Source organism: Rhipicephalus microplus, chromosome 3 (assembly GCF_043290135.1).
Source record: "Rhipicephalus microplus isolate Deutch F79 chromosome 3, USDA_Rmic, whole genome shotgun sequence".
Classification (NCBI taxonomy): domain Eukaryota; kingdom Metazoa; phylum Arthropoda; class Arachnida; order Ixodida; family Ixodidae; genus Rhipicephalus; species Rhipicephalus microplus.
The window spans coordinates 132,119,052-132,142,561 of NC_134702.1; the positions used below are offsets into that span (position 1 = coordinate 132,119,052).

Sequence of the window (23,510 nt, forward strand, 5' to 3'; positions counted from 1 at the left end):
GCATTTCATGCGTGGGGTATACAACGCAACCGAGCCCATTGGCGGCAAGCACGATCCGTATCGCACACGCGACGAGTAGAATAAAGACTGATAACCTACTTGCAAAAGAATCCAGCGCTGATTTCTGCCCTGAGCCGGACTGAAGTATATATCGATAGGCCTGCTGTCTTCCTGGCCGCCATGTTGGCCTTCCCGGCTGTTGCTGTCGTATGTTAGTCGTGAATATATTGAAGCCAGAGATATGCAGCGCGGTGTGGTGACATGTCGAGACTTGCTCCAGACTTAATGGGTGCAGCGAAACATAAAAGCAGCAGCCCACGCTTATCCAAGCTGTCACAAACGAGCGCTGCGAACAAAAGCGCGCGGCGCCAAATTCTACCGACCGTAACGATACCAAGCGTAGAGGAGCGCCTCAAGGTCAACGATGAAGAAGAAAATAAACATCCAAAGGCTCCCCGGGTGCGCCGTCCCTCCGCTTTCGGAAGCGTAGTCTCCCAGACCATCTTCCTTTCATCGGCGGCCGAGCAAGCCCTGGAAGGTTCTCGAGGGAAAAGGGCGTGGTGATCAGTTGCGTCACGAGTCGCGGACGGCCCTCGAAACGTCTCGCGCTTTCCCCAGTCTTCGCTGCGCACCGCGCCGACAGAAACGATGAGAATTTTCTGGAATCTAGCGCGAAGGGTATATACCCCGCAGCAGAAATGGGGGACAGAGGAGAAGAAGGAATGATGCGCTAGTGTGCGTAGGGTCTTCCCGCCGTGTGGGCGAAGCCTTTTGTCCTCAGTGACAAAGGAGGTAATGAAGAGGATTTCCACCTGAGGGTTGAAGACTCGTGCTACAAGCAGAAGAGTGAGACTACCGCCAGAGAGCAAGATGTGTCCTGCAATCACAACGCGTGGGAAGCCAACATGTTACTGAAGAAGTTTGGTGCTTGGAGAGCAGCCAAGTGAAGACGCGAGGTTCCTGGAAGAAAAACATCGGGAGCAGCGGAACGACAGCAACGCAGGACTTTGAGTGAGTGATTCTTGGAAGAGTATCATTTAGACTTTGTTTCAAGCATGTTGGACTGAATAAGTTTTCGAACTCTTTATTCTTTAAGTGTCTTGCTTGTTCGATGCATGTAATTGCATTGTAGTGCGTAATGTTGTTTGTGTCCATCGTTTCGAGTGTGGCTGATTGTACTGTGTAATACGTTGTTTGATTGGTGAGATATCGTATTTAACTATTGTCGAGTGTGCATATTTCTGTATCGTTTTGATCTGCCATAATTGAGAATGTAATTTTGTTATGTTTATCAACTCACAGGCGGCGTCTGCTGGCGCGCCAAATAGGACCACTTCAAAATTGTCCACGTTTTCGTGGTGCAGTTCGGGGGGCCGATATCTCGGCCCTTGGAATTAGCCCGGCGATCGCCTCCCTAATAAACGGGACCTGTGACACAAGCGTACACACAAGAACTTCGTCCTAATTCCTAGATCGTTGAATCCAGGCGGCTGTGGTCGAGCACTCCAAGCCCGACGCAACGCGCATCGTCGCCAGTAAAATATGGGGAAAGGCTGAGCCAGCAGAGGACAAGGACGGCTAGTGACCTTGGCAACGCTTTTCGCACTGCCTGCATTCCCCGGGCGCTTCATCCCTTTGGAACGTGTTTCGAGATTAAGCGGTTTGCACGCGGCACTCTTCCCTCTGTGGTTGCTCCTCGACGTTCTATCCGTTCATCGCGCACGCCTATTGGGCTCCGTTACTCTTTTTTCGGGTAATTTTGCCTTAGAGTGTACCTCAACAGAGTAGCATAACGCTGCCCGAAGCAGAGGAGCATGACCCCTCCAAAGAGAGTAACGTACAGTACACCTCAAGAAAAGAAAAGCAGTACTTGAGCCGAAATCGGACTTTTTAATTGTTTTTGACGCATCTCCGCACTCGCGGATTGTAAGAATAGCTGTATACGAACATTACGACCGAGCGTGGCTCGAACCTTCAACCTCTAGACGTACAACAGATTGCTAGCCCACCACGCTAACCACTACACCACACTAACACAGGGTAATTGGGCGTTTATTTGTTTTTATCAAAAGTAATTTTGGTGACAGATTTGAGTGTCTCTGCGTTTCTCCAAACCAGCCGGACTGTAGTCAACGTGTTTACTGTGTTTCTTTTGTGCTTCGTGTGATTAGACTGTCTATGCTACACGATTTTTACAGTAGAAACACGAAGATTAGCGCAGCCAACTATATCAACGTCATTTGCACGGACTCCCTGAGTGGTTAGTCAATTCTGCCTACGAAACATCCCGCTTGTGAATTGTACACTAAACAATTTAGTTTTTTTCACCCCCTTAGACATAATTTTGGTTATTCTTGCTCAAGTTTTACGACTAAAGCCACAATACTTCACTGTAGCCGTACCGTACATTAGGCTGTTGGCGTCTGCATGATGGCGGCCACTCTTGTAGCATATTGTAAAGTTAAATTCCTGCAAATGTTGCGCAAATCGCGCGAGGTGACCAGAAGGGCCACGGAAACAAACCAACCTACATAGTGAATGATGGTCAGTCACGATCGTGAACTGCCACCCGTAGGGATATAGGCGGAACTTATGCACAGCAAAAACCACAGCGAGGCACTCTTGTTCAGTAACGGTGTAATTCTTCCCCGCAGGGGCGTCTGTGTAAGCAGACGTTTGGTGTGTAGCGACACCACGGACCCGAGCTAATGGGGGAGTTCCGACTCCCTCCCACGCCAAGTTGTGCGTGGTTCCGCCGTGTCCGGGGAAAAGGGGATCCTGGGGGTTGAGCTGACGCCGAGTGATCGAACCTTTAAGGCCCCCAGCAGAGGCACCACATCGCTTTGGCCCCGGCTTCACGGAGACGGCTCCCGTGGGCTGACCCACCCAGGGGAAATCGGCAGTCGTCTTTTTCTCTCTCTCTCCCTATCGTCTTTATCTCTCACTTTTTATCTATCCTGTCTTTTACTCTCTTCTGTTTACTTCCAAACTTCCTGGCAGCTAGGGTTAACCCTGTGCAAATAGCCTACCTTTGTCTAGGCGCATTGGATTATAGTTGCGTTGTACGGCTGGCGTCTGCAGGTTTTAGCATCCGCAAACTTGTAGCGTCCCCTCGTTGGGCTCAGTGGTGGGTGGCCGCCAACGCTTCTAAAGAAAATGAAACACTCATCAAACCTCTGTTTAATGATCGTACCGCCTTAAAGCGCGTACGCACCGAAGACTTGGGTTTTTTGAACCGTTCAAAAAAAAACTTCCCCCATTTTCACGTCATACATAGTGAGAAAAGTGGCAAGCAAGCCAGAACTGTATCCCCCTTTGTAGTAGCCAGGTGTCTTACAAAAACTCTTGGGGCCGGATACAAAGTTACCAAAATGGCCAGCGGAGACCTCCGCCTCGAAATTCGAGAAAAAGAGCAATTTGAAAATCCATACAATCTTTCAACACTTGATGACACTCCAATCACTGTAACACCACACAGATCTATGAACACAAGCCGTGGAGTGGTATCTGATGCTGATTTGCTTGGCTTGACTGGAGAGGAACTTCTGGAGGGGTGGAAAAGTCAGAATCTGACCAATGATGATGATATACGGTGTTTTTTGGCGCAAGGGCCATTTGTTGGCCAAAGAGCGCCATTTCATTTTACTAAAAATATGGACAATGATTGTGATAAGCGGCTGTATAAGGGCCATAAAATTCCTCGCAATAAGGCGGGTAAGAACATACAAGTAATAAAATGATGACCATGCCGTGAAAGATTGTGGTGTGAATGATGACAAAAGTTGGTGATAATAAGACAATGGTGGATATGTATGGCATTAGCACAAGTGCATCACTTGTTCATACCCTTGCGTCCAAGGGCCGTGAGGCAAGTGCTTTCCTGTGTAGCCACCGCAGCAAAAACCTCTCTAGAGAGGTCGTGCTACGGTATGCCCGGGTATATGATGTGAAAATTATGAATTTCCTTTAAAAACGCTAATAATGATTTGTGACTAAAAAGCGGTTCCCTACCGACGAATATTGCAGGGTGTAAAGGTATATGTTGTCGGTAGGATAGTGGGAAGTGTTGTCTTCTTAGAGTGTCTAAATGTTTACATTGAATTAAAACGTGAAGAACTGTTAATGTCTCACCACATTTATCACACAATGGTGGATCACCACCGGATAAAAGATGTGTGTGTGTCGTGTATGTGTGTCCTATCCTGAGTCTTGTTAGTGTTACCTCTGTTAGACGTGATTTTGATACTGGTGGCCAATGGCCAAGATGTGGCTTGATAACGTGTAGTTTGTTTTGTGTGTGTGTATCCCACTTGCTCTGCCAGTAGTCCCTGAGGTTTCGTTTGAGAGACGGCTTAAGATCAAGGGCCGGGATTGATATAGATGTAATGGCGGTGCTCTCATGGACGGATGCAGCGAGCTGATCCACCCTCACGTTGCCTTGGATCTCACGGTGCCCTGGCACCCAGCACACTACAACATGTTGTTTGTGTGTGTAGAGTGTGCACAAAATGGAGTAAAGTGAGACAAGGACTGACTTTTTTTGTTTTTAAGGACTGTGCAGAGCCGTTACCACACTGAGGGAGTCTGTATAAATTACTGCTTTTTGTATTTGTAATTGTTTGATGTGTTTAGCTGCCACCAGTATCGCGTAAGCTTCCGCTGTGAAGATACTTGTGCGTGGATGTAGAGGGCCAGCATCCGAAAAGGATGGGCCGACAGCAGCGTAGGACACAGAGGAGTAAGTCTTGGAGGCATCTGTGAAGAACTCAGGACGTGTGTATTTGTGTTGAAGTTCCAGAAAATATGTTCGGATATGGGCAATAGGTGCATGTTTTGTAACCTCTAGGAAAGACACATCGCAGTCTATAGTCTGCCACTGCCACGGTGGCGGGTATGCTACAGGAGCCATTAAACTGTGTTCGAGTGACACTCCGGTATCCTCAGCTAGACCCTTCAGGCGAACTGAGAAGGGCTGCCTCATTGAAGGCCTGTTTTGAAAAAGAATGGAGCTCGCTAAGTCATTAATAGTAGAGTATGAGGGGTGCCTCTTGTCTGCTTTCACCTTAAAGAAATATACAAAGGACATGTAGGTTCTTTGCAAATGAAGCGACCACTCATTTGTCTCAACGTAAAGGCTTTCTACGGGGCTGGTGCGAAAAGCACCCATAGAAAGGCGCATGCCCGAATGGTGCACGGGATCCAGCATCTTCAAAGCACTTTGAGTCGCAGACTGATAAACAATGGCCCCATAATCTAAGCGGGTGCGAATAAGGCTTCTATAGAGGAGAACATAACATTTAAAGAAGCACGGCGAAGAGTCGCTCCATTCTATGGACCTACATACGCTGATGCGGCGCGTCAGGGGGCACCGCCGCACCAGCCCTCGCCGCTCCTTCGGCCCGCGCATACCGAGCCGGCGGTTGTGGCACCTGCCCCCAAGGCGGCTGTAGTCCAGACTACAACGCCTACTCCCGAACAGAGACCGGCGACTCCAGAGTCCTCAGGTCTCACGGCCTCACCTCGCCAAGCGAGGCCTCAAATTCGAACTAACAGCTCGCACGTGCGGGCATCCAGTGCCTCCGAGGAGGCACTGGATACCTGCACTTAAGACTTAAGACCTAAGCATAGACCTAAGCATAGTATCTCCATCTCTTGTGCCTCTACTCCAGTTGAAAGTCGTCAGTAATCCGTACGGAAGTGACCTCATCCCCCTAGTTTTGAGCACAAATACAGCGACTGAGTGTCCACCACGTGTTCCCAAATGGCTCATAAACAGAGCCGACTGGGAACAGTTTTACACCGTCGCTCGTTTAGCATGATAGTCTTGTTTTTTTTTTGCTTCACAAAGCAGTTATTTGGCAACCGCTTGGGCACCCGTGAGCGTTCCCAGTTCGGCTGGTTTGAAACACGCACCATTTTCGATATTTTTTTCGTGGCATGTGCTGTCATGCTTCGGGACGATGGAGTGACATATGCGGCTGTCAACTACTTCACAGCATTTCTGATTGATGCAGCAACAAAATCCATCCCACAAACGAATGCACACCCTGGAAAACGACGCGTGCCATGGTGGAACTCAGAGGGCCGAAATGCGCGCAAGCAGCAAAACAAAGCATGGAGGTTGCTTCGAAACTCGCCGACAGCCAAAAACATTGACATCTTTAAGAAATTGAAGTCTCAGGCCAGGAGAACGAGTCGGCAGGCCAGAAGAGAAAGTTGGAACAAGTTTTTATCAGGGATGAATTCATATATCCAAAACGCTAAATTCTGGAACATGGTTGGTAGAGTAGCAGGAAGACAAGTCCATTCACTTCCACTCGCAAACACTCAGGACGATACATTGGAAGATCAGGCAAACTTCCTCGGTGCACACTTCGAACAGTTGTCCAGCTCGTCACACTATACTGACACTTTCCGAAAATACCGAACAAGAATAGAAAAGCAGAAACTCGAACACAAATGCACTAGATACGAGGCATATAACCAAGCTTTCAGTGTAGCTGAGCTCCAAACATCTCTAAACTCCTGCAGTACTTCTGCCCCAGGTTCTGACCGTGTGGTGTATGAAATGTTAAAAAACCTACCAATCGAAACACGAAAAAGCTTACTTTGTTTGTATAATGCTATCTGGTTTTTTGGCTCTATCCCTACCTCCTGGAAAGAGGCTATTATTATTCCCATTTTGAAAGAGGGCAAGGACCCTTCTTCAGCTTCGAGTTATAGGCCTATTGCACTTACGAGCTGCTTGTGCAAAGTCTTCGAAAAATTGATAAACTGCCGACTTATACATTTCCTTGATACAAACAATTTGCTCGACCCATTTCAGTGTGGGTTTCGAGAGTAGATCGACCACAGATATCCTTGTCTGTATCAAGGCACAGATCAGAGACGCTTTCGTCCATAAACAATATTTTCTCTCTGTGTCCTTGATATCGAAAAGGCTTATAATACAAAATGGCGCTTTGGGATTCTAAGAGACCTGTCCCACCTTGGCGTGCACGGAAGAATGTTTCACACAAGCGAAAGTTACCTGTCAAACTTGACATTCCGTGTCCAAGTGGACAGCATTCTTTTCCCAAATATTTGTCCAGGAAACAGGTGTGCCGCAAGGTGGTGTACATAGCTGCACACTTTTTCTCATCAAAATGAATTTCTTGCACTTGTCCATCCCTCGCAATATGTTTCATTGTACATATGTCGATGACGTCCAGCTTGGCTTTAGGTCTTGCAATCTGGCAATGTGTGAGTGGCAGGTTCAGTTAGGTTTAAACAAGGTCTCCAAATGGGCAGAGGAAAACGGATTCCGACTGAACCCACAAAAAAGCACGTGTGTCTTGTTCTCCCGAAAGAGAGGCATGCACTCAGAACCCGAAATTAAACTGAACGGTCAATGTTTGTCTGTTAATACGGAGCATAAATTCTTAGGATTAATCTTGAACCTTCGTACCGCACATCAAGTATCTAAAAACAATATGTTTAAAAGCCATGAATGTTTTAAAAGTGTTGTCACGTACTAGGTGGTGTAGTGACAGGCAATGTCTCATGAACCTATATAGAAGCCTCATTCGCACCCGCTTAGATTATGGGGCCTTTGTTTATCAGTCTGCGACTCAAAGTGCTTTGAAGATGCTGGACCCCGTGCACCATTTGGGCATCCGCCTTTCTACGGGTGCTTTTCGCACCAGCCCCGTAGAAAGCCTTTATGTTGAGTCAAATGAGTGGTCGCTTCATCTGCAGAGAACTTACATTTCCTTTGTATACTTCCTGAAGGTGAAAGCAGACAAGAAGCAGCCCTCATACTCTACTATTAATGATTTGTGCAGCTCCATTCTGTTTCAAAACAGGCCTTCGATGAGGCAGCCCTTCTCAGTTCGCCTGAAGTGTCTAGCTGAAGAAACTGAAGTGTCACTTGAACACAGTTTAATGGCTCCTGTAGCATACCCGTCACCATGGCAGTGGCAGACTATAGACTACGATGGGTCTTTCTTAGAAGTTACAAAACATGCACCTATTGCCCATACCCGAACATACTTCCTGGAGCTTCAACACAAATACACACGTCTTGAGTTCTTTACAGATGCCTCCGAGTCTAACTCCTCTGTGTCCTACGCTGCTGTCGGCCCATCCTTTTCGGATGCTGGCCCTTTACATCCAGGCACAAGTATCTTCACAGCGGAAGCTTACGCGATACTTGTGGCGGCTAAACACATCAAGCAATTACAAATACAAAAGCATTAATTTATGCGGACTCCTTCAGTGTGGTAACGGCTCTGCACACTCTTAAAAAACAAAAAAACCCTGTTCTCATCTCACTTTACTCCATTTTATGCACACTCTACACACTCAACCAACATGTTGTAGTGTGCTGGGTGCCAGGGCACCGTGAGATCCAAGGCAACGTGATGGCGGATCAGCTTCCTGCATCTGTCCACGAAAGCACTGCCACTACACCCATATCAATCCCGGCCCCTGATCTTAAGCCGTGACTGAAACGAAAGCTTAGGGACTACTGGCAGAGCAAGTGGGATAGATACACACAAAACAAACCACACATTATTAAGCCACACCTTGGCCATTGGCTGCCAGTATCAAAATCGCGTCATACAGAGGTAATACTAGCGAGGCTCAGCATAGGACACACATACACGACACACACATATCTTTTGGCCGATGGCGATCCACCATTGTGTGACAGATGTGGTGAAGCACTAACAGTTCTTCATATTTTAATCCAGTGCAAACAGTTAGAAACTCTAAGAAAACAACACTTTCCATTACCCTACCGACAACATATACCTTTAAACCCTGCAATGCTCATCGGTAGGGAACCACTTTTTAGTCATAAATCATTGTTAGCGTTTTTAAAAGAAATTCGTAGTGTACATATATATCCGGGCATTCCGTAGCACGACCTCTCCAGAGAGGTTTTCGCTGGGGTGGCTACACAACGAAGCACTTGTCTCACGGCCCTAGGACACAAGGGTATGCACGAGTGAGGCACTTGTGCTAATGCCATACATGTCCACCATCGTTTTCAATTATCACCAACTCTTGTCATCTATTCACACCACACACACCTTTCACTGCATGGTCATGATTTTATTGCTTGTATGTTTTTACCCGCCTTACCGCGAGGAATTTTATGGTCCTTATACAGCCGCTTATCACAATCATTGTCCATATTTTTAGTTAGAAGAACTTGCGCTCTTTGGCCGTGAAATGGCCCTTGCGCCACAAAACATCAAACATCATCATCAATGGTGCAATTCTTATCGGCCTTGCTCGACGACCGACTGGCGTATGTGATGACATGCTCAGCGTCATCGAAGCTCTGGATGAGCACGGCGCCAAGACCGATGCCACTCGCGTCGGTGTGCACTTTTATCGTGGCAGACGGGTCGAAATGGTGCAGTATTGGTCCAGACGTGAAAAAAAAAATGTGTAAAGTTCACGAAACGAGGTATCACACTCCACTGTCCAAATGAAATCCTTATCTTTGCAAAGCAGTGAAGTCAATGGGTAGGCAGTATTAGCAAACTTGGACACAAAGCGGCGGAAGTATGAACAGAGACCCAGAAAACTCCTTAGTTCTCGTTGCGACTGCGGCTGTTTGAAACAGGGAACTGTTGCCACCTTCTGAGAGTTTGGGCGCATACCTTGTTTGTCTACAAGATGACCAAGTACAAGTGCTTCTCGCTGACCGAAGTGACATTTCTTAGAGTTCAGGGTAAGTGCAGCTTCTTCAAGGCATAAAACAACATCAACTCGATGGTTGTGTCGACAAAAAGTGCGTCCAAAAATGACGATGTCGTCGAGGTAACATAAACAAATCTTCCATTTGAGACCACGCAGTACCGTGTGCATGAACTTTTCAAATGTCGCAGGGGCGTTGGACAAACCAAACGGCATGACATTGAATTCAAACAAGGGTCTCGCATGACAAAAGCGGTTTTCTCTTTGTCGGCGGAATGCATAGGTACCTGCCAATAGCCCGATCGGAGGTCCAGAGATGAGAAGTAAGATTCCGAATGAAGACAGTCGATAAAGTCGTCTAAGCGGGGAAGCGGATAAACATCTTTTTTCGTTACCAAATTTAGACACCGGTAGACGACGTAAAACCTCCAGGACCCGTTTTTTTTTCTTCACGAAGATGACCGGTGCAGCCCAGGGGCCAGAAGAGTCTTGAATGACGCCCTTAGCCAACATGCCTTCCACCTGTTTGGTGATAATCTTGCGCTCCGATGCAGGCACACGGTATGGTTTCTGCTTTATGAGATGCACGGACCCCGTGTGAATCATGTGACAAGCCCGCGTATTGGGAACACGAACTTTTGTAGCGTCCTGGATAAAATCAAACAATGAAGCATGCCTGCTAAGGACGCTGACCAGGGCTTGACGCTTCTCAGAGGGTAGTGCCTTGCTAATCATGTTCAAAAACGGCGAAGAGCCTTCGGGGACACCAAGGCTAGTCTCATGCGCCCGGGATTAATTCGAGGGGTGATTCCTTAACGCGTCGATATTAAGGCTCATATCCGCTTCAAACAAGGCAAGTCGCATACCCCTTGGAAGCACAACAGACTGGTTAGACAAACAATGTACTTGTGCTACAGGCCACAGAGAGAATACAGCGAAGCACGAGCACACCACGCCGACACCGCGCCGGCACGAACACGCCGCGCCGACACCGAGCTGCTTCCAAAACAGACTACCGTATTTACTCGATTCTACCGCGCCCTAGATTGTAACGCGCACCCGATTTCCACCACGAAAAAAAAACGTAAGACATCGATTGCAACGCGCACCCATTTTTCTCGCTGGCCCGCACGATCACACCACTCGAAAAAACGACTCCTTTCGGGAGCGTCTTCTATTTAAATATGAGGTACGGGCGAAGCTTGTGCCCATCTGACGTGTAACAGAGCATTGCCGTCACTGTTGTTTTACCGTGGACCGATGTCAGCACGCGAACTTGCTTCGCCTCCTTCTTCTCGACGGTTGTGGTGCCAGGCATGTCGAAGTAAAGAGGCGTCTGATTGGCATTCCCGATTTGCCCCAGCAGGTAGCCGTTGTTGCGCCGCAAGTTTAGGACGAACCTCTGAAAACTGTGAAGCTTTTCATCGTACTCCTCCGCAAAAGTTTTCGCATATGCATGTTCCCCTTCGGAAGGGAAAGCCTTTCCTCTTCATAAAGTTAGTTAGCCAGCACCTGCTCGCTTTAAACTGGCTCCGCATTAGACCTTTTTCTAAGACTAATTGCAATGCCCGCACTTGGAGCAGTTCTGTCGTCACGGGCCGCTGTGCCGCTCGCTGCTCAAGCACATACTCGCCGAGCAGCTCTTTAATTTGCGGAAACCGACCCTGCTGTGGTCCACTGAAGCCTTTGCGTGAAGCTTTGCTGTCGACAATCTTCTGCTTTTGTTTCCGCCGGTCCCGCACGGACGTTTCGGGAACTCCGAACGACCTCGATGCGGCCCGATTTCCGTCCGTTTCTGCACACGCGATGACTTTTCTTTTAAAAGCGGCATCGTGGTGCACTCGGGTTTTTGGAGTCGGCCCTTCCACGCCGTCGATGCTAATGCACTACTAGATGACGAACTCCTCAGCACAAGTACGAAGTGCCGCACATGGGAAACACATAGGCAGAAATGGCCGACGCGTCATGCCGACGCACGTAGGGGGCGGCCATTTTGGATTTGCCAATGGCAATAGATTGACCGTAATTTTATTGTTCGTACTCGATTCAAACGCGCATGCGATTTATGAACTCGCTTAACCGGAAAAAAGGTGCGCGTTAGATTCGAGTAATTACGGTACTTCGTTCTCCTCTTCCTGTCTTCACACGTTGTCGCTTCAGCGTAACAATATGTACAAATCCTGCAGGCACAGACACACGTTGCAAATGTTTGTATTTTCAGTTTTTTTTTTGCACTTTCGCGAAGATGTCAACAGGGAACATGAGTATTAGCAACACCAGAAGCGATAAGCTGATATCAAGCGCTGATGCTTCTGAGGATGATACCCCTAAACGCTCTTACATAAATCGACTTCAGCGCATGGCACCTAATCACAACTGACGTTAACCCAACATCACGACTGTATCATAGGAGTGCATGTGTTATCATGATATAATTGGATAGCCAGCACGGCAACCACAATTAACGTTTCACAAACATTAGGGTCTATATAGAACACTAACACACACCAAGTTTGAAGCACACGCTGTTCAAGAGTACTTGTACAAGTCCAGGTCAGTCCATGAGGCGAAATTCGTGATATGCAACCGCGTCTGCTTTTCCAGCGGTGCTTTCGGCGCTTGTTCCACACTTGTGTTTCTGAACGCATTGACCTTGGTGAGCCTGCATTGTCATTGAGCAAGTTTCCTTGGCATGAAAATTCACAGATTAGACTCTTCCTGAAAGATCTGATCTAGCTATACTTGATATAGCTGACACAACAAGCAACCACAGAAAGAAAAAAAAGGCTGGCGATACGGAGTACGAAACAGCGGTGCGGTCGTGTAGTCGCTCACCTCCCGTTGCTATAGTATGACATCAGTGGTGCGATTATATACAAGTTCCAAATCCGGACAAAGGTGGTCTGTTCCATTGACGTGCACGCTATTGGCCCATACAAGCTGTGACGAATGCTGTGACGTTATGAGTGACATGGCCTGGGGTGTCACGTGACTGTCTTTCTCCGGTTTTCGGAGAAAGGCGAAGGAACGGTCCGAGAGACCGTCCAAAAGCAACCGGATGGATTGAAATGGTTGCAAGGTGGCCTGGATTGTATTGAAATGAAAAGGATTCGCGACTTTTCGGCATCGGGGCACTTAGACAACATGGCGTTTCCCACTGACACGGCACTTCGTCTTGCCTGTGCGGTAGCTTTAACCTAGCAGGGGCGACGAGGCGAGGTAAAAGATGCATTTGAAGAGTTCAGCGAAGAAGAGTTCTTGCAATGTTTTCGTCTGTCCAAACGAACAGTGCGTAGCTTGTGCGACGAACTTGACCCTATCATCGGATGCCAGCAAGCCAGTGGCCTTTCCACAGAGAGAAAGGTGTTGTGCGCGCTGCAATTTTTTGCCACCGGTAGCTTCCAGAAGAGCATTGGTCGCGAGGAACACATCGGCATGTCTCTGCCGGCGGTGAGCAACACCATCCACGAGGTGACGGAGGCGATCATTACCGTGGCTGCTTGAAAAAGGGTGGTGGACTTCCCACTGACCACAGTTGCCAAGTATGAGGCTAAGGCGGAGTTTGCACGACGTGGTTGCATCCCAGGCGTGCTGGCGTGTGTCGACGGCACGTCGGTCGCCATTCGCAAACCAGAGGGATAGAGCCTGGCCGACACGGCGAGTTTCATGTGCAGAAAAGGCTATTATGCCCTGAACGTCATAATAGTAAGTACCGTTAGGATCCTTTCTTACTCGCCCATCGGAGTAATTGTTAAGTTGTGACCTTGGAGCTGGAAAAAGTACTAATTCAAAGAATAAGAGAGAACCTGCGGAGAAATAGGTGCGTGCTAGTTGGTGGCTCGCATGGCCTCGGTTATCATAAGTGGCAAGTGTTTGTGTAAGTGAGCCAGTTGTCGTATTTTGTGTCTTCGTTCTGGCATGCATGCGCAATGGAGTTGAGCATTTTGAAGGTAATCAGAATATGGGCTGTAGTCGTAGCAGAATTATATACACGATAGGGAAGTATTTCAAACACGAAAGTACTTATAACCACAATTGCATGGGCTAGCTGTGGTATTTACGAGTGGTTTTTCCCAAAAGCATGGTGTAGGTTTTCATTTATCAATCATTCAGTGGAAGTCGTAGCCATGTGTACAGGGGAATGGTCATTGCCCCCTTCCCTCCTCAAATGCTACACCCTGTCCCTGTGTTCCCCTCTAGGTGAAACTGCCTGTACCAACGACTGTACTAGTATGCATTGTTTCCTGCTTATGAGTAGCAAGAAGGGGTTTGTTTGGAGCATAGATGCAGTACTATTTCGTATCACTCATTGCGGGTGTGCAACGCGCGGCTGCGCATCCTTGTCGTGAACCCACGATTCCCAGGTTCGTGCCACGACTCCTGAGTTTGGGAACACAACCCTTTTCGTGCACGCCTAGATGCACAGCTGCAGCCTGGCGAATATCTGCTTGGTAAGTATTAATGTGAACTTACTTGGGTAGAGCACTCAGCTGCCATTTTTCTATTGCAGGAGACGCAGGGTATCCCCTCAAGCCATGGCTCCTCATTCCAGTGCCTGGCAGTCACCCCGGCAACACTTTCGAAGGCCGATTCAACAAGGAGCACGCATCCATGCGCAATGTTGTGGAAAGATGTATCGGAGTGTTGAAGAGCAAGTTCCGCTGCTTGCAGCACTTTCGAACGATGCTTTACAACCCCGATCGAGCAGGGCGAATTATTTATGCTTGCGCTGCTCTCCACAACATTGCATTGGACGCGGGGGACTGGACCTTGGATAAGTATGTTGGGGACATGCCACCAGCTGAGGATGACGATGGGGAGCCAGGAGAAAGCCATATGCTCACACCACGCAACGTGCTGCTCAGAGGACAGCAGCAGCGCAGCGCTGTCGTGGGCCTTTTTTGAAGTGCACAAGAACGGTAAGCTGTCATATCACACACATAACTTATTCATACTAATTCCAGTGCACCCAGGCAAGACAGGGCCGTGTTTGCCACAACACAAAGTACTTACTCGTGCTTCAACATGATGCGTGGTGGCAATGGGAAAATGCTGCATTTTCTTTGAATGTCACATGAAATAGGCCCATGAAACACCCTTTTCTATATCAGTGATCACAGTCACAACAGACTAGATTGGAGCAAGCGTATATGAGGGGCACCCTGTGCTGACTGTTGCCATCAAAAGATTGTGGGAACAGTGCAGTAACGTCACACTCCTTTCATGAAAATGCATAAAAATTGCAGTTACATTAGAAACATGTTACAAGAACGCATGATACATATGTCCGTCTCTTCTCATAGTCATTGACTGCAAGCATTCAACTGTACACGCTAGGCTTGCCGAGCACAATGCTGTGCCGGCTTTTTGTTCATTTTCCTCAACATTGTATAAATATTTAAATAATATTTCATTTGATATGAATTCTCGACTGCAGTTATACTGCAATGCTACAAAATGCGTAAATATTTCAAAGCAGAAAATAACATGTGGGCTGTGTTGATGACATACGGCATGAATATTTGGCTCAGCAATCTCACTGCTTCCAAAGCATAACACGTTCAAAATTAATTCCTGCAATGAGTAATTTATAATGAAAACTAGATGAAAACAGTCACTGGCATGTTGCTGTGATGATGACCATTTTTATTAGTGAAACTGTGCCACATACCCACTTGCTAGTTTAGTGATCTCAAAAAAGACTTGGTTGTAGTTGTACCTTAGCCTCATTGCTCTGAAATGACAATAGCACAGTGTAAGCAATTTTCGGCAGGTAAACATGCTTCATAAAGAATGCAGCGAGCTTCGAAACAGTGTGAGGCTAAAAGATATCACAGTCCAACACTATGTGGTAATGCTGCATAAAAAGCGCAGTGAGCTAGAAAACAGCGAGGCAACACAAATATCACAGTGCTAAAAACATTCACAAAAATGTCAACTATATGCTCTTGGTCTTCGTGTGGATGACTAGACACCTTTAAGATGGGGGGGGGGGGAGGGGGGAGACGCTGCCTCACGAGTAGGTCGAACATAAATTGAGAAACGCATATATCGAACATCAGAAGAGATGAAAGACTTGTGAAGAAAAAAATGCTGTACTCCTTGTACAAAGTAAATGCTAACCTAAAGCTAGTAATATGTATTAAATGCAAAAAAACAACGTATGAAATAGAACATTGACAGCAACACGTAAACATATAACAACAAACCAATTATGCATGATAAAAATTTAAAACATTGAAAACATGATGAAAAATTTAAAATAACTATGTAGCTCTTTCCCGCAGAGGGCCCTCAGCCATGGCCCGGGCCAAGGATTGGACCGCCTGCAGGATGCTCTCCTGCAACGCTGCCGTCTGCTCCTGTGCTGCTGCCACCCGCTCCTGTGCTGCTGCCATACGCCGCACTAGAGAAGTGATGTGGGTGGCTGACCTTCTGATCCCCCGCACCACCTGCAATGAATCATCATGGTGGAAAAGTTTGCATAAGCTGCTGAAAAACTCTCGACCATCTCGTGGCTCGAAGATGCTGCTGCTGAGAATTGCAACGTGCACAACAATTTCCCATCAGTTGAAAATTCATTGGCCTGGTGGCATCCTTCGAAAGTGTGAACCTTCGTGTACAAGCTATGCCCTCTTCGTTTGGATCAACAAACAATTGCTGGAACTACTCTTCATTCATCTCCTCAAATGCATCTCTTAGCATCAAACAGCCCTTTTCAGGGCTAACCAACCTTTTGTGTGGCAGTTTATCATTGCAGATGTCAGATACCGTGCCCTCAATACAATGCATGTTTCTTATTTACAGCCCAAGTTGGTTTCAGTCATCATAACAGAGCATCAAAAATGTTCACACCCTTCACGTAAAATGTAAACAAACGGTCTACTCACATCAAGCAACTGCTCGTTCTGCTCGAGGCTCTGGTCGCACTGCGAAGACACCTGCAACAAGGAGTCGGCGCGCCGTGGTCTCTGTCAACGGCGAGGCCGCACAGGAGGCTGAGACACTGAAAACATGCAGCATTTTCGTCACCAAATGCGGTGGTAGGCTCTAAGTCTATGGCCATGTTGTGAATAATTGGGCATTTCGAATAATATACGAAAGGTTATTTTCTCAAAACACTTTGATGATCAATAACTTACCCGGTGCAGCGGATGCACTTTCAGGGTAACTTGGGGGCCTTCTGTGGAGTAAAGAATAAAAGTTTACGAACTGGGGGCACATACGTCCCATAATCAATAAACACTAAGTTCTCAGATGCTTACGTGTCACTGTGTCACTGCCACCTGCAGCCGCTTCAGTGGGTTGATGATGATGATGATGATGATATATGGTGTTTTTTGGCGCAAGGGCCATTTGATGGCCAAAGAGCGCCAGTTCATGCGACAAGGAATGTGGACAATGATTGTGATTAGCGGCTGTATAAGGGCCATAAAATTCCTCGCGGTAAGGCGGGTAAAAACATACAAGTAATAAAAACATGACCATGCCGTGAAAAGTGTGTGTGGTGTGAATAGATAACAAAAGTTGGTGATAATAAAAAACGATAGTGTATATGTATGGCATTAGCACAAGTGCCTCACTCGTTCATACCCTTGCGTGCAAGGGCCGTGAGGCAAGTGCTTTCCTGTGTAGCCACCGCAGCAAAAACCTCCCTGGAGAGGTCGAGCTACGGGATGCCCGAGTATATATGAAAATTACGAATTTCTTTTAAAAACGCTAACAATGATTTATGACTAAAAAGCGGTTCCCTACCAACGAACATTGCAGGGTGTAAAGGTATATGTTGTCGGTAGGGTAATGAAAAATGCTGTTTTCTTATAGTTTCTAAGTGTTTACACTGGATTAACACGTGAAGGACGGTCAATGGTTCACCGCATCTGTCACACAATGGTGGGTCGCCACCAGACAAAAGATATGTGTGTGTCGTGTATATGTGTCCTATTCTGAGTCTCGTTAGTATAACCTCTGTATGACGCGATTTTGATACTGGCAGCCAATGACCAAGGTGTGGCTTGATAACGTGTAGTTTGTTTTGTGTGTGTGTATCCCACTTGCTCTGCCAGTAGTCCCTGAGTTTTCGTTTGAGAGACGGCTTAAGATCAAGGGCCGGGATTGATGTGGGTGTAATGGTGGTGCTTTCGTGGGCGGATGCAGCAAGCTGATCCGCCATCACGTTGCCTTGAATCTCACAGTGCCCTGGCACCCAGCACACTACAACACGTTGGTTGAGTGTGTAGAGTGTGCATAAAATAGAGTAAAGTGAGACGAGGACAGGGTTTTTTTGTTTTTTAAGACTGCGCAGAGCCGTTACAACACTGAGTGAGTCTGTATAAATTACTGCTTTTTGTATTTGTAGTTGTTTGATGTGTTTAGCTGCCACAAGTATCGCGTAAGCTTCTGCTGTGAAGATACTTGTGCTTGGATGTAGAGGGCCAGCATCCGAAAAGGATGGGCCGACAGCAGCGTAGGACACAGAGGAGTTGGACTTAGAGGCATCTGTCAAAAACTCAGGACGTGTGTATTTGTGTTGAAGTTCCAGGAAGTATGTTCGGATATGGGCAATAGGCGCATGTTTTGTAACTTCTAGGAACGACACATCACAGTCTATAATCTGCCACTGCCACGGTGGCGGGTATGCTACAGGAGCCATTAAACTGTGTTCAAGTGACACTCCAGTTTCTTCAGCTAGACCCTTCAGGCGTACTGAGAAGGGCTGCCTCATTGAAGGCCTGTTTTGGAACAGAATGGAGCTCGACAGATCATTAATAGTAGAGTATGAGGGGTGCTTCTTGTCTGCTTTCACCTTCAGGAAGTATACAAAGGAAATGTAAGTTCTCTGCAGATGAAGCGACCACTCATTTGACTCAACATAAAGGCTTTCTACGGGGCTGGTGCGAAAAGCACCCGTAGAAAGGCGGATGCCCAAATGGTGCACAGGGTCCAGCATCTTCAAAGCACTTTGAGTCGCAGACTGATAAACAACGGCCCCATAATCTAAGCGGGTGCGAATGAGGCTTCTATACAGGTTGATGAGACATTGCCTGTCACTACCCCACGTAGTACGTGACAACACTTTTATAACATTCATGGCTTTTAAGCATTTTGTTTTTAGATACTTGATGTGCGGTACGAAGGTCAACTTGTTGTCCAAGATTAAGCCTAGGAATTTATGCTCCGCATTGACAGACAGACGTTGTCCGTTCAGTTCAATGTCAGGTTCCGAATGCATGCCTCTCTTTCGAGAGAACAAGACACAGGTGCTTTTTTGTGGGTTAAGTTGAAATCCGTTTTCATCAGCCCATTTGGAGACCTTGTTCAAACCCAGCTGAACCTGCCGCTCACACATTGCCAAGTTGCATGACTTGAAGCCAAGCTGAACGTCGTCGACATATGTACAATAAAACATATTGCGGGGGATGGACAAGTGCAAGGAATTCATTTTGATAATAAAAAGTGTGCAACTAAGTACACCACCTTGTGGCACGCCTGTTTCCTGGACAAATGTTCGGGAGAGAACACTGCCCACACGGACACGGAATGTTCGGTTTGACAGGTAACTTTCAATTATGTGAAACATTCTTCCGCACACACCAAGGTGGGACAGGTCTCTTAGAATTCCAAAACGCCATGTTGTATCATAGGCCTTTTCGATATCGAGGAACACAGAGAGAAAATATTGTTTATGAACGAAGGCGTCTCTGATCTGTGCCTCAATACGAACAAGGTGGTCTGTGGTGGATCTACTTTCTCGAAACCCACACTGAAATGGGTCGAGCAAATTGTTTGTTTCTAAGTAGTGGAGTAAGCGGCAATTAATCATTTTTTCAAATAGCTTACAGAGGCAGCTTGTTAACGCTATAGGTCTGTAACTTGATACAGTAGAGGGATCCTTTCCCTGCTTCAAAATTGGAATTATAACAGCCTCCTTCCAGGAGGAGGGGATCACACCTGAAAACCATATGCGATATAAAGAGAGAGGAGGGTTTCTTTAGTTGCGGAGGGTAGTTCCTTCAGCATCGCGTACATTACGTTGTCAGAACCTGGGGTAGATGTATTACAGCAGTTGAGTGCTGTTCGCAGTTCTGCTAAGCAGAATGGTGCATTATATGCCTCATTTCTTGGGGATTTTCTTTCTAACTTTTGTTTTTCTATTCGTGCCTTGTAATTCTGGAAGGATTCGGAGTAGTGTGAGGAGCTCGATATGTGTTCGAAATGTGTGCCAAGAAAGTTGGCTTGATCCTCCAAGCTTCCCCCGAGGCTATTTACTAGTGGAAGAGAATACGTTTGTTGGCCCTTAATTTTCTTTACCTTATTCCACACTTTTCCCTCATCTGTGTACGAGTTGATACTCGATATAAACTTTGTCCAGCTCTCTCGTCCAGCTTGTCGACGCGTTCTCCGTGCCTGCGATTTGACCCGCTTGAAATTTTCCAGGTTTTCTGCTGTAGGGGAATCGCGAAGCAACGCCCATGCTTTGTTCTGAGTGGTCCGTGCTTTCCTGCATGCGTCGTTTCACCATGAGACTCGCCGTTTAGAAGACATGCCACTCGTTTTGGCAATACATTTAGATGCGGCATCAAGTATAAAAGCTGTAAAATACGTGACAGCGTCATCTATGGTCAGGGCAGACAGCTCAGTCCATGTCATGTGTGTAAGAGTTCTATACCCTTCCCAATCAGCTGACTCAATCTTCCATCGAGGAACCTGCGGGGGTAGTTGATCTTTGTTCGGCGCACTCAGGATGATTGGGAAGTGATCACTCCCATAAGGGTTTTTAAGAACGTTCCATTTAAAAACAGGTAAAAGGGACGGTGATGAAATGCTAAGATCTATGGAGGAGTATGTGTTGCTTGCAAGGCTAAAATACGTAGGCTCCTTCATATTTAAAAGACATAAACTAGAAGAGAAAAGGAGCTGCTCAATGAGACGTCCTCGCGCATCACAGTGAGCATCGCCCCACAGGACATTGTGTGCATTAAAATCACCTAGAACCAGAAATGGCTCTGGGAGTTCATCTATTAGTGATTCCAGATCACGTCTGTGTAGCTGTTGATGTGGTGGTATGTACACAGAACATATGGTAATAAGTTTGTAAAAAGTACAGCTCGAATGGCCACTGCCTCCAGGGCCGTTTGGAGCTTCAAATGCTGGCATGCTATACTACGATCGACTATAATGGCTACACCGCCAGATGGTACAACAGGATCCTCCCAGTCTTTTCGGAAAATAATATATTGTCCTAGAAAGTCCTTGTGCTTAGGAGTTAAGTGCGTTTCTTGCACACATAGCACTTTCGCGTTAAACTTACACAGAAGTTCTTGGACGTCATCTAAATTTCTAAGTATTCCCCTTACGTTCCACTGTATGATTTTGTCCATAGTGGAAAAAAAAGGGAAAAAGTGCTGTGTGCAAAGAAGACGGGGATTAACTCATTTTACAGGGCCTTTGTCAGGCCTTGTAATCGGCGTTCTGTCCTTTTTGGGGCGGTCGAGCGAAGCTCGCCGCTCCTTCGGCGCTTCCTGCGCCGTTTGGCTTGAACTGGTGTCCATAGCCTCTTGCGAGGCACTGGACACCCGCTCTAAAGAGCGATCTGTGCGTCGCTTAGACTTCGCCTCGATCGACGAAGTCTTTGTCCCCATCGAGCTGGGGGTTGATGGAGCCCCCTTGGCCTCGTGATTGCCCTGGCTGCTGCCAGAGCTTGAAGAGGTCACTGGTGTGGACAGGCTGAAAGTGGGCAGGGCAGCGCTGGCTGCTCCCGCCGCAGGGGCGTGTGGCATTGGCCTCGGCACGCTAGGCGTGGTCCGGGCAACTGCCAAGGGCCTTTGTGGTGCCGCCCCTCGTTGCACCACTTCGGCAAAAGGTGTTTTTAGTGCTAATGATAACGAGACTCGTTGTCTCGCTTCCCTGAATGTGATATTTTCCTTAACTTTTATAGTTATTATTTCTTTTTCTCTTTTCCAGGCTGGGCACGCTCTGGAGTATGCGGGGTGGCTACCTTCGCAGTTTGCACAGAGGATCTCGTCATGACTACATTCATCAGCACTGTGGCCGGTTGTGCCACACTTAGCACACATCAGCTGTCCTCGGCAGCTCTGGGATGCATGACCAAATCGCTGGCATTTAAAACAACGCCTCGGGTTTGGAATGAAGGGTCGGACATGGAGTTTTACATAGCCAGTTTCGAGAGTCTCGGGTACAGTGGTTCAGTTGAAGGTGAGTATCAAGTGCTTTGTTGCTATTTCATTGTTGTTACGTCTGATTTTGATGCGCTGGACTTGTATTACACCTTGATCCTTCCATCCATCAAAGAGCTCTTCTTCACTCAGTGTCATCAAATCTTCGTCCGATACCACGCCCTTCACTGTATTCATGGTACGGTGTGCGCTCACAGAGACAGGGATGTTACCAAAGGCCACGAGGTGCGAGAGTTTATTGTACTGTTCCTTGTCTTTTAATTCGAGAAGCAGATCTCCACTTGCCATCTTCGTGGCCTTATAACCGGTTCCAATGGTCTCTCTTAAGCACTTGGCTACAAGGAAGGGTGAGATTGCTCTAGCTTTTGTAGATGATTGTTCGCAGTGGAGGACATGGCATTTTGGAAAAATTTCTTTGTTTTTGGGCCAAAGTAGGAATGTTGCATCGGTGCGTACCCTTTTCGAAGCACGATCAGTTAAAGAGGGGGTCGGGGATCCCATGAGAAAATGTGTATTTTTCGGTAACGGCGCCGACCACCCACCACGGAGTCCAACGAGGGGACGTGGCAGAGCATGTGGGCATGTCTGCGCAACGCCAGCAGTACGCAGTTACTATAACCCAATATGGTTTACCCTAGTTTGGATAGCCACACAAGGTTAACCCTTGCCGCCAGGAAAAATTGGAAGTAAAATGAAGTGAGGAGAAGACAGGAAAGATGTAAAGTGAGAACAAAAGACGAAGATATAGGGGGAGAGAGATAGGAAAAGGCGACTGCCGATTTCCCCTGGGTGGGTCAGCCCAGAGGTGCCGTCTACGTGAAGCCGGGGCCAAAGGGGTGTGTTGCCTCTGCCGGGGGGCCTTAAAGGTCCAATCACCCAGCGTCGGCTCAACCCCCAGGATCCCCTTTTCCCCGGACACGGCAAAGCCATGCACGGCTAGGCGTGGCAGGGAGTAGAACTCCCCCGTTAGCTCGGGTCCGTTAGCTCGGGTCCGTACTTGCGCAGGCGCCCCTGCGGGGCCGCTTCAGTGGGTTCCACCTCCACCTCCACTGCAGGAGCGGGAACATCCGCCTGCTGGAAAGTGTCGTGGGCATATTCTTTCAGAAAAAGGGTATTCGTTACTCTGGCTATTTTACAACCTTACGTACTAAACATCTGCCGAAATGTTCTGCAGCTATTCAGTGGTCATTGATATCATGTATTACCATTTTAGTGCATGCACTTGCCCGCAGGCATTGCGTGTCTGTTATGATAAATAAATACGCCTTTTACTGCAAGGGCTGCAAAGTGCCCTTGCAGTAAAAGTGCAAAGTTGATATACCTACCTGCTTTTGAATTCTTTTTCCTCCACTATCTTACTGTTCAACAAGGTTCCCCTAAAGGCACCCCTTAGAAAATGGGCAAACTCTCTCATGGCACCACTTAGGAACCCGTGATACTGCAGCGGCAGAGTGCTGACCTGTTGATATTCGAGGTAAGCGAAGACGCCACCGAAGCGTGCCAACCCGGTTAGCTGTAACAAGCGACCACGGAAGCCTGACAGACGACCCCCTCCAGTGCCCCTGGAAATATACAGAAATGTCAAAGAACAAATCAAACGCATATTAGACGGTCACTCAC

At 47.3% G+C, this 23,510-nt stretch overlaps 1 protein-coding gene across 3 annotated transcripts in view; it reads right to left on the minus strand.

The window, feature by feature from the left end:
• Positions 1–15,318: 15,318 nt before the first annotated feature.
• LOC119185884 (uncharacterized) overlaps positions 15,319–23,510 on the minus strand; it is a 188,195-nt gene continuing 180,003 nt past the window's right edge. For 2 of the 3 annotated variants that reach the window (XM_075890231.1, XM_075890230.1), the window contains 3 exons: positions 16,836–16,876; positions 16,584–16,699; positions 15,319–16,145 (listed from right to left, as the gene is read on the minus strand). In XM_075890231.1, the coding sequence (XP_075746346.1) occupies positions 16,100–16,145; positions 16,584–16,699; positions 16,836–16,876 (203 nt within the window). In that variant the 3' untranslated portion in view covers positions 15,319–16,099. Of the gene's footprint in view, positions 16,146–16,583; positions 16,700–16,835; positions 16,877–16,958; positions 22,965–23,349; positions 23,453–23,510 lie in introns of those variants that run through there. The other variant, XR_012894373.1, reaches the window with a different exon arrangement.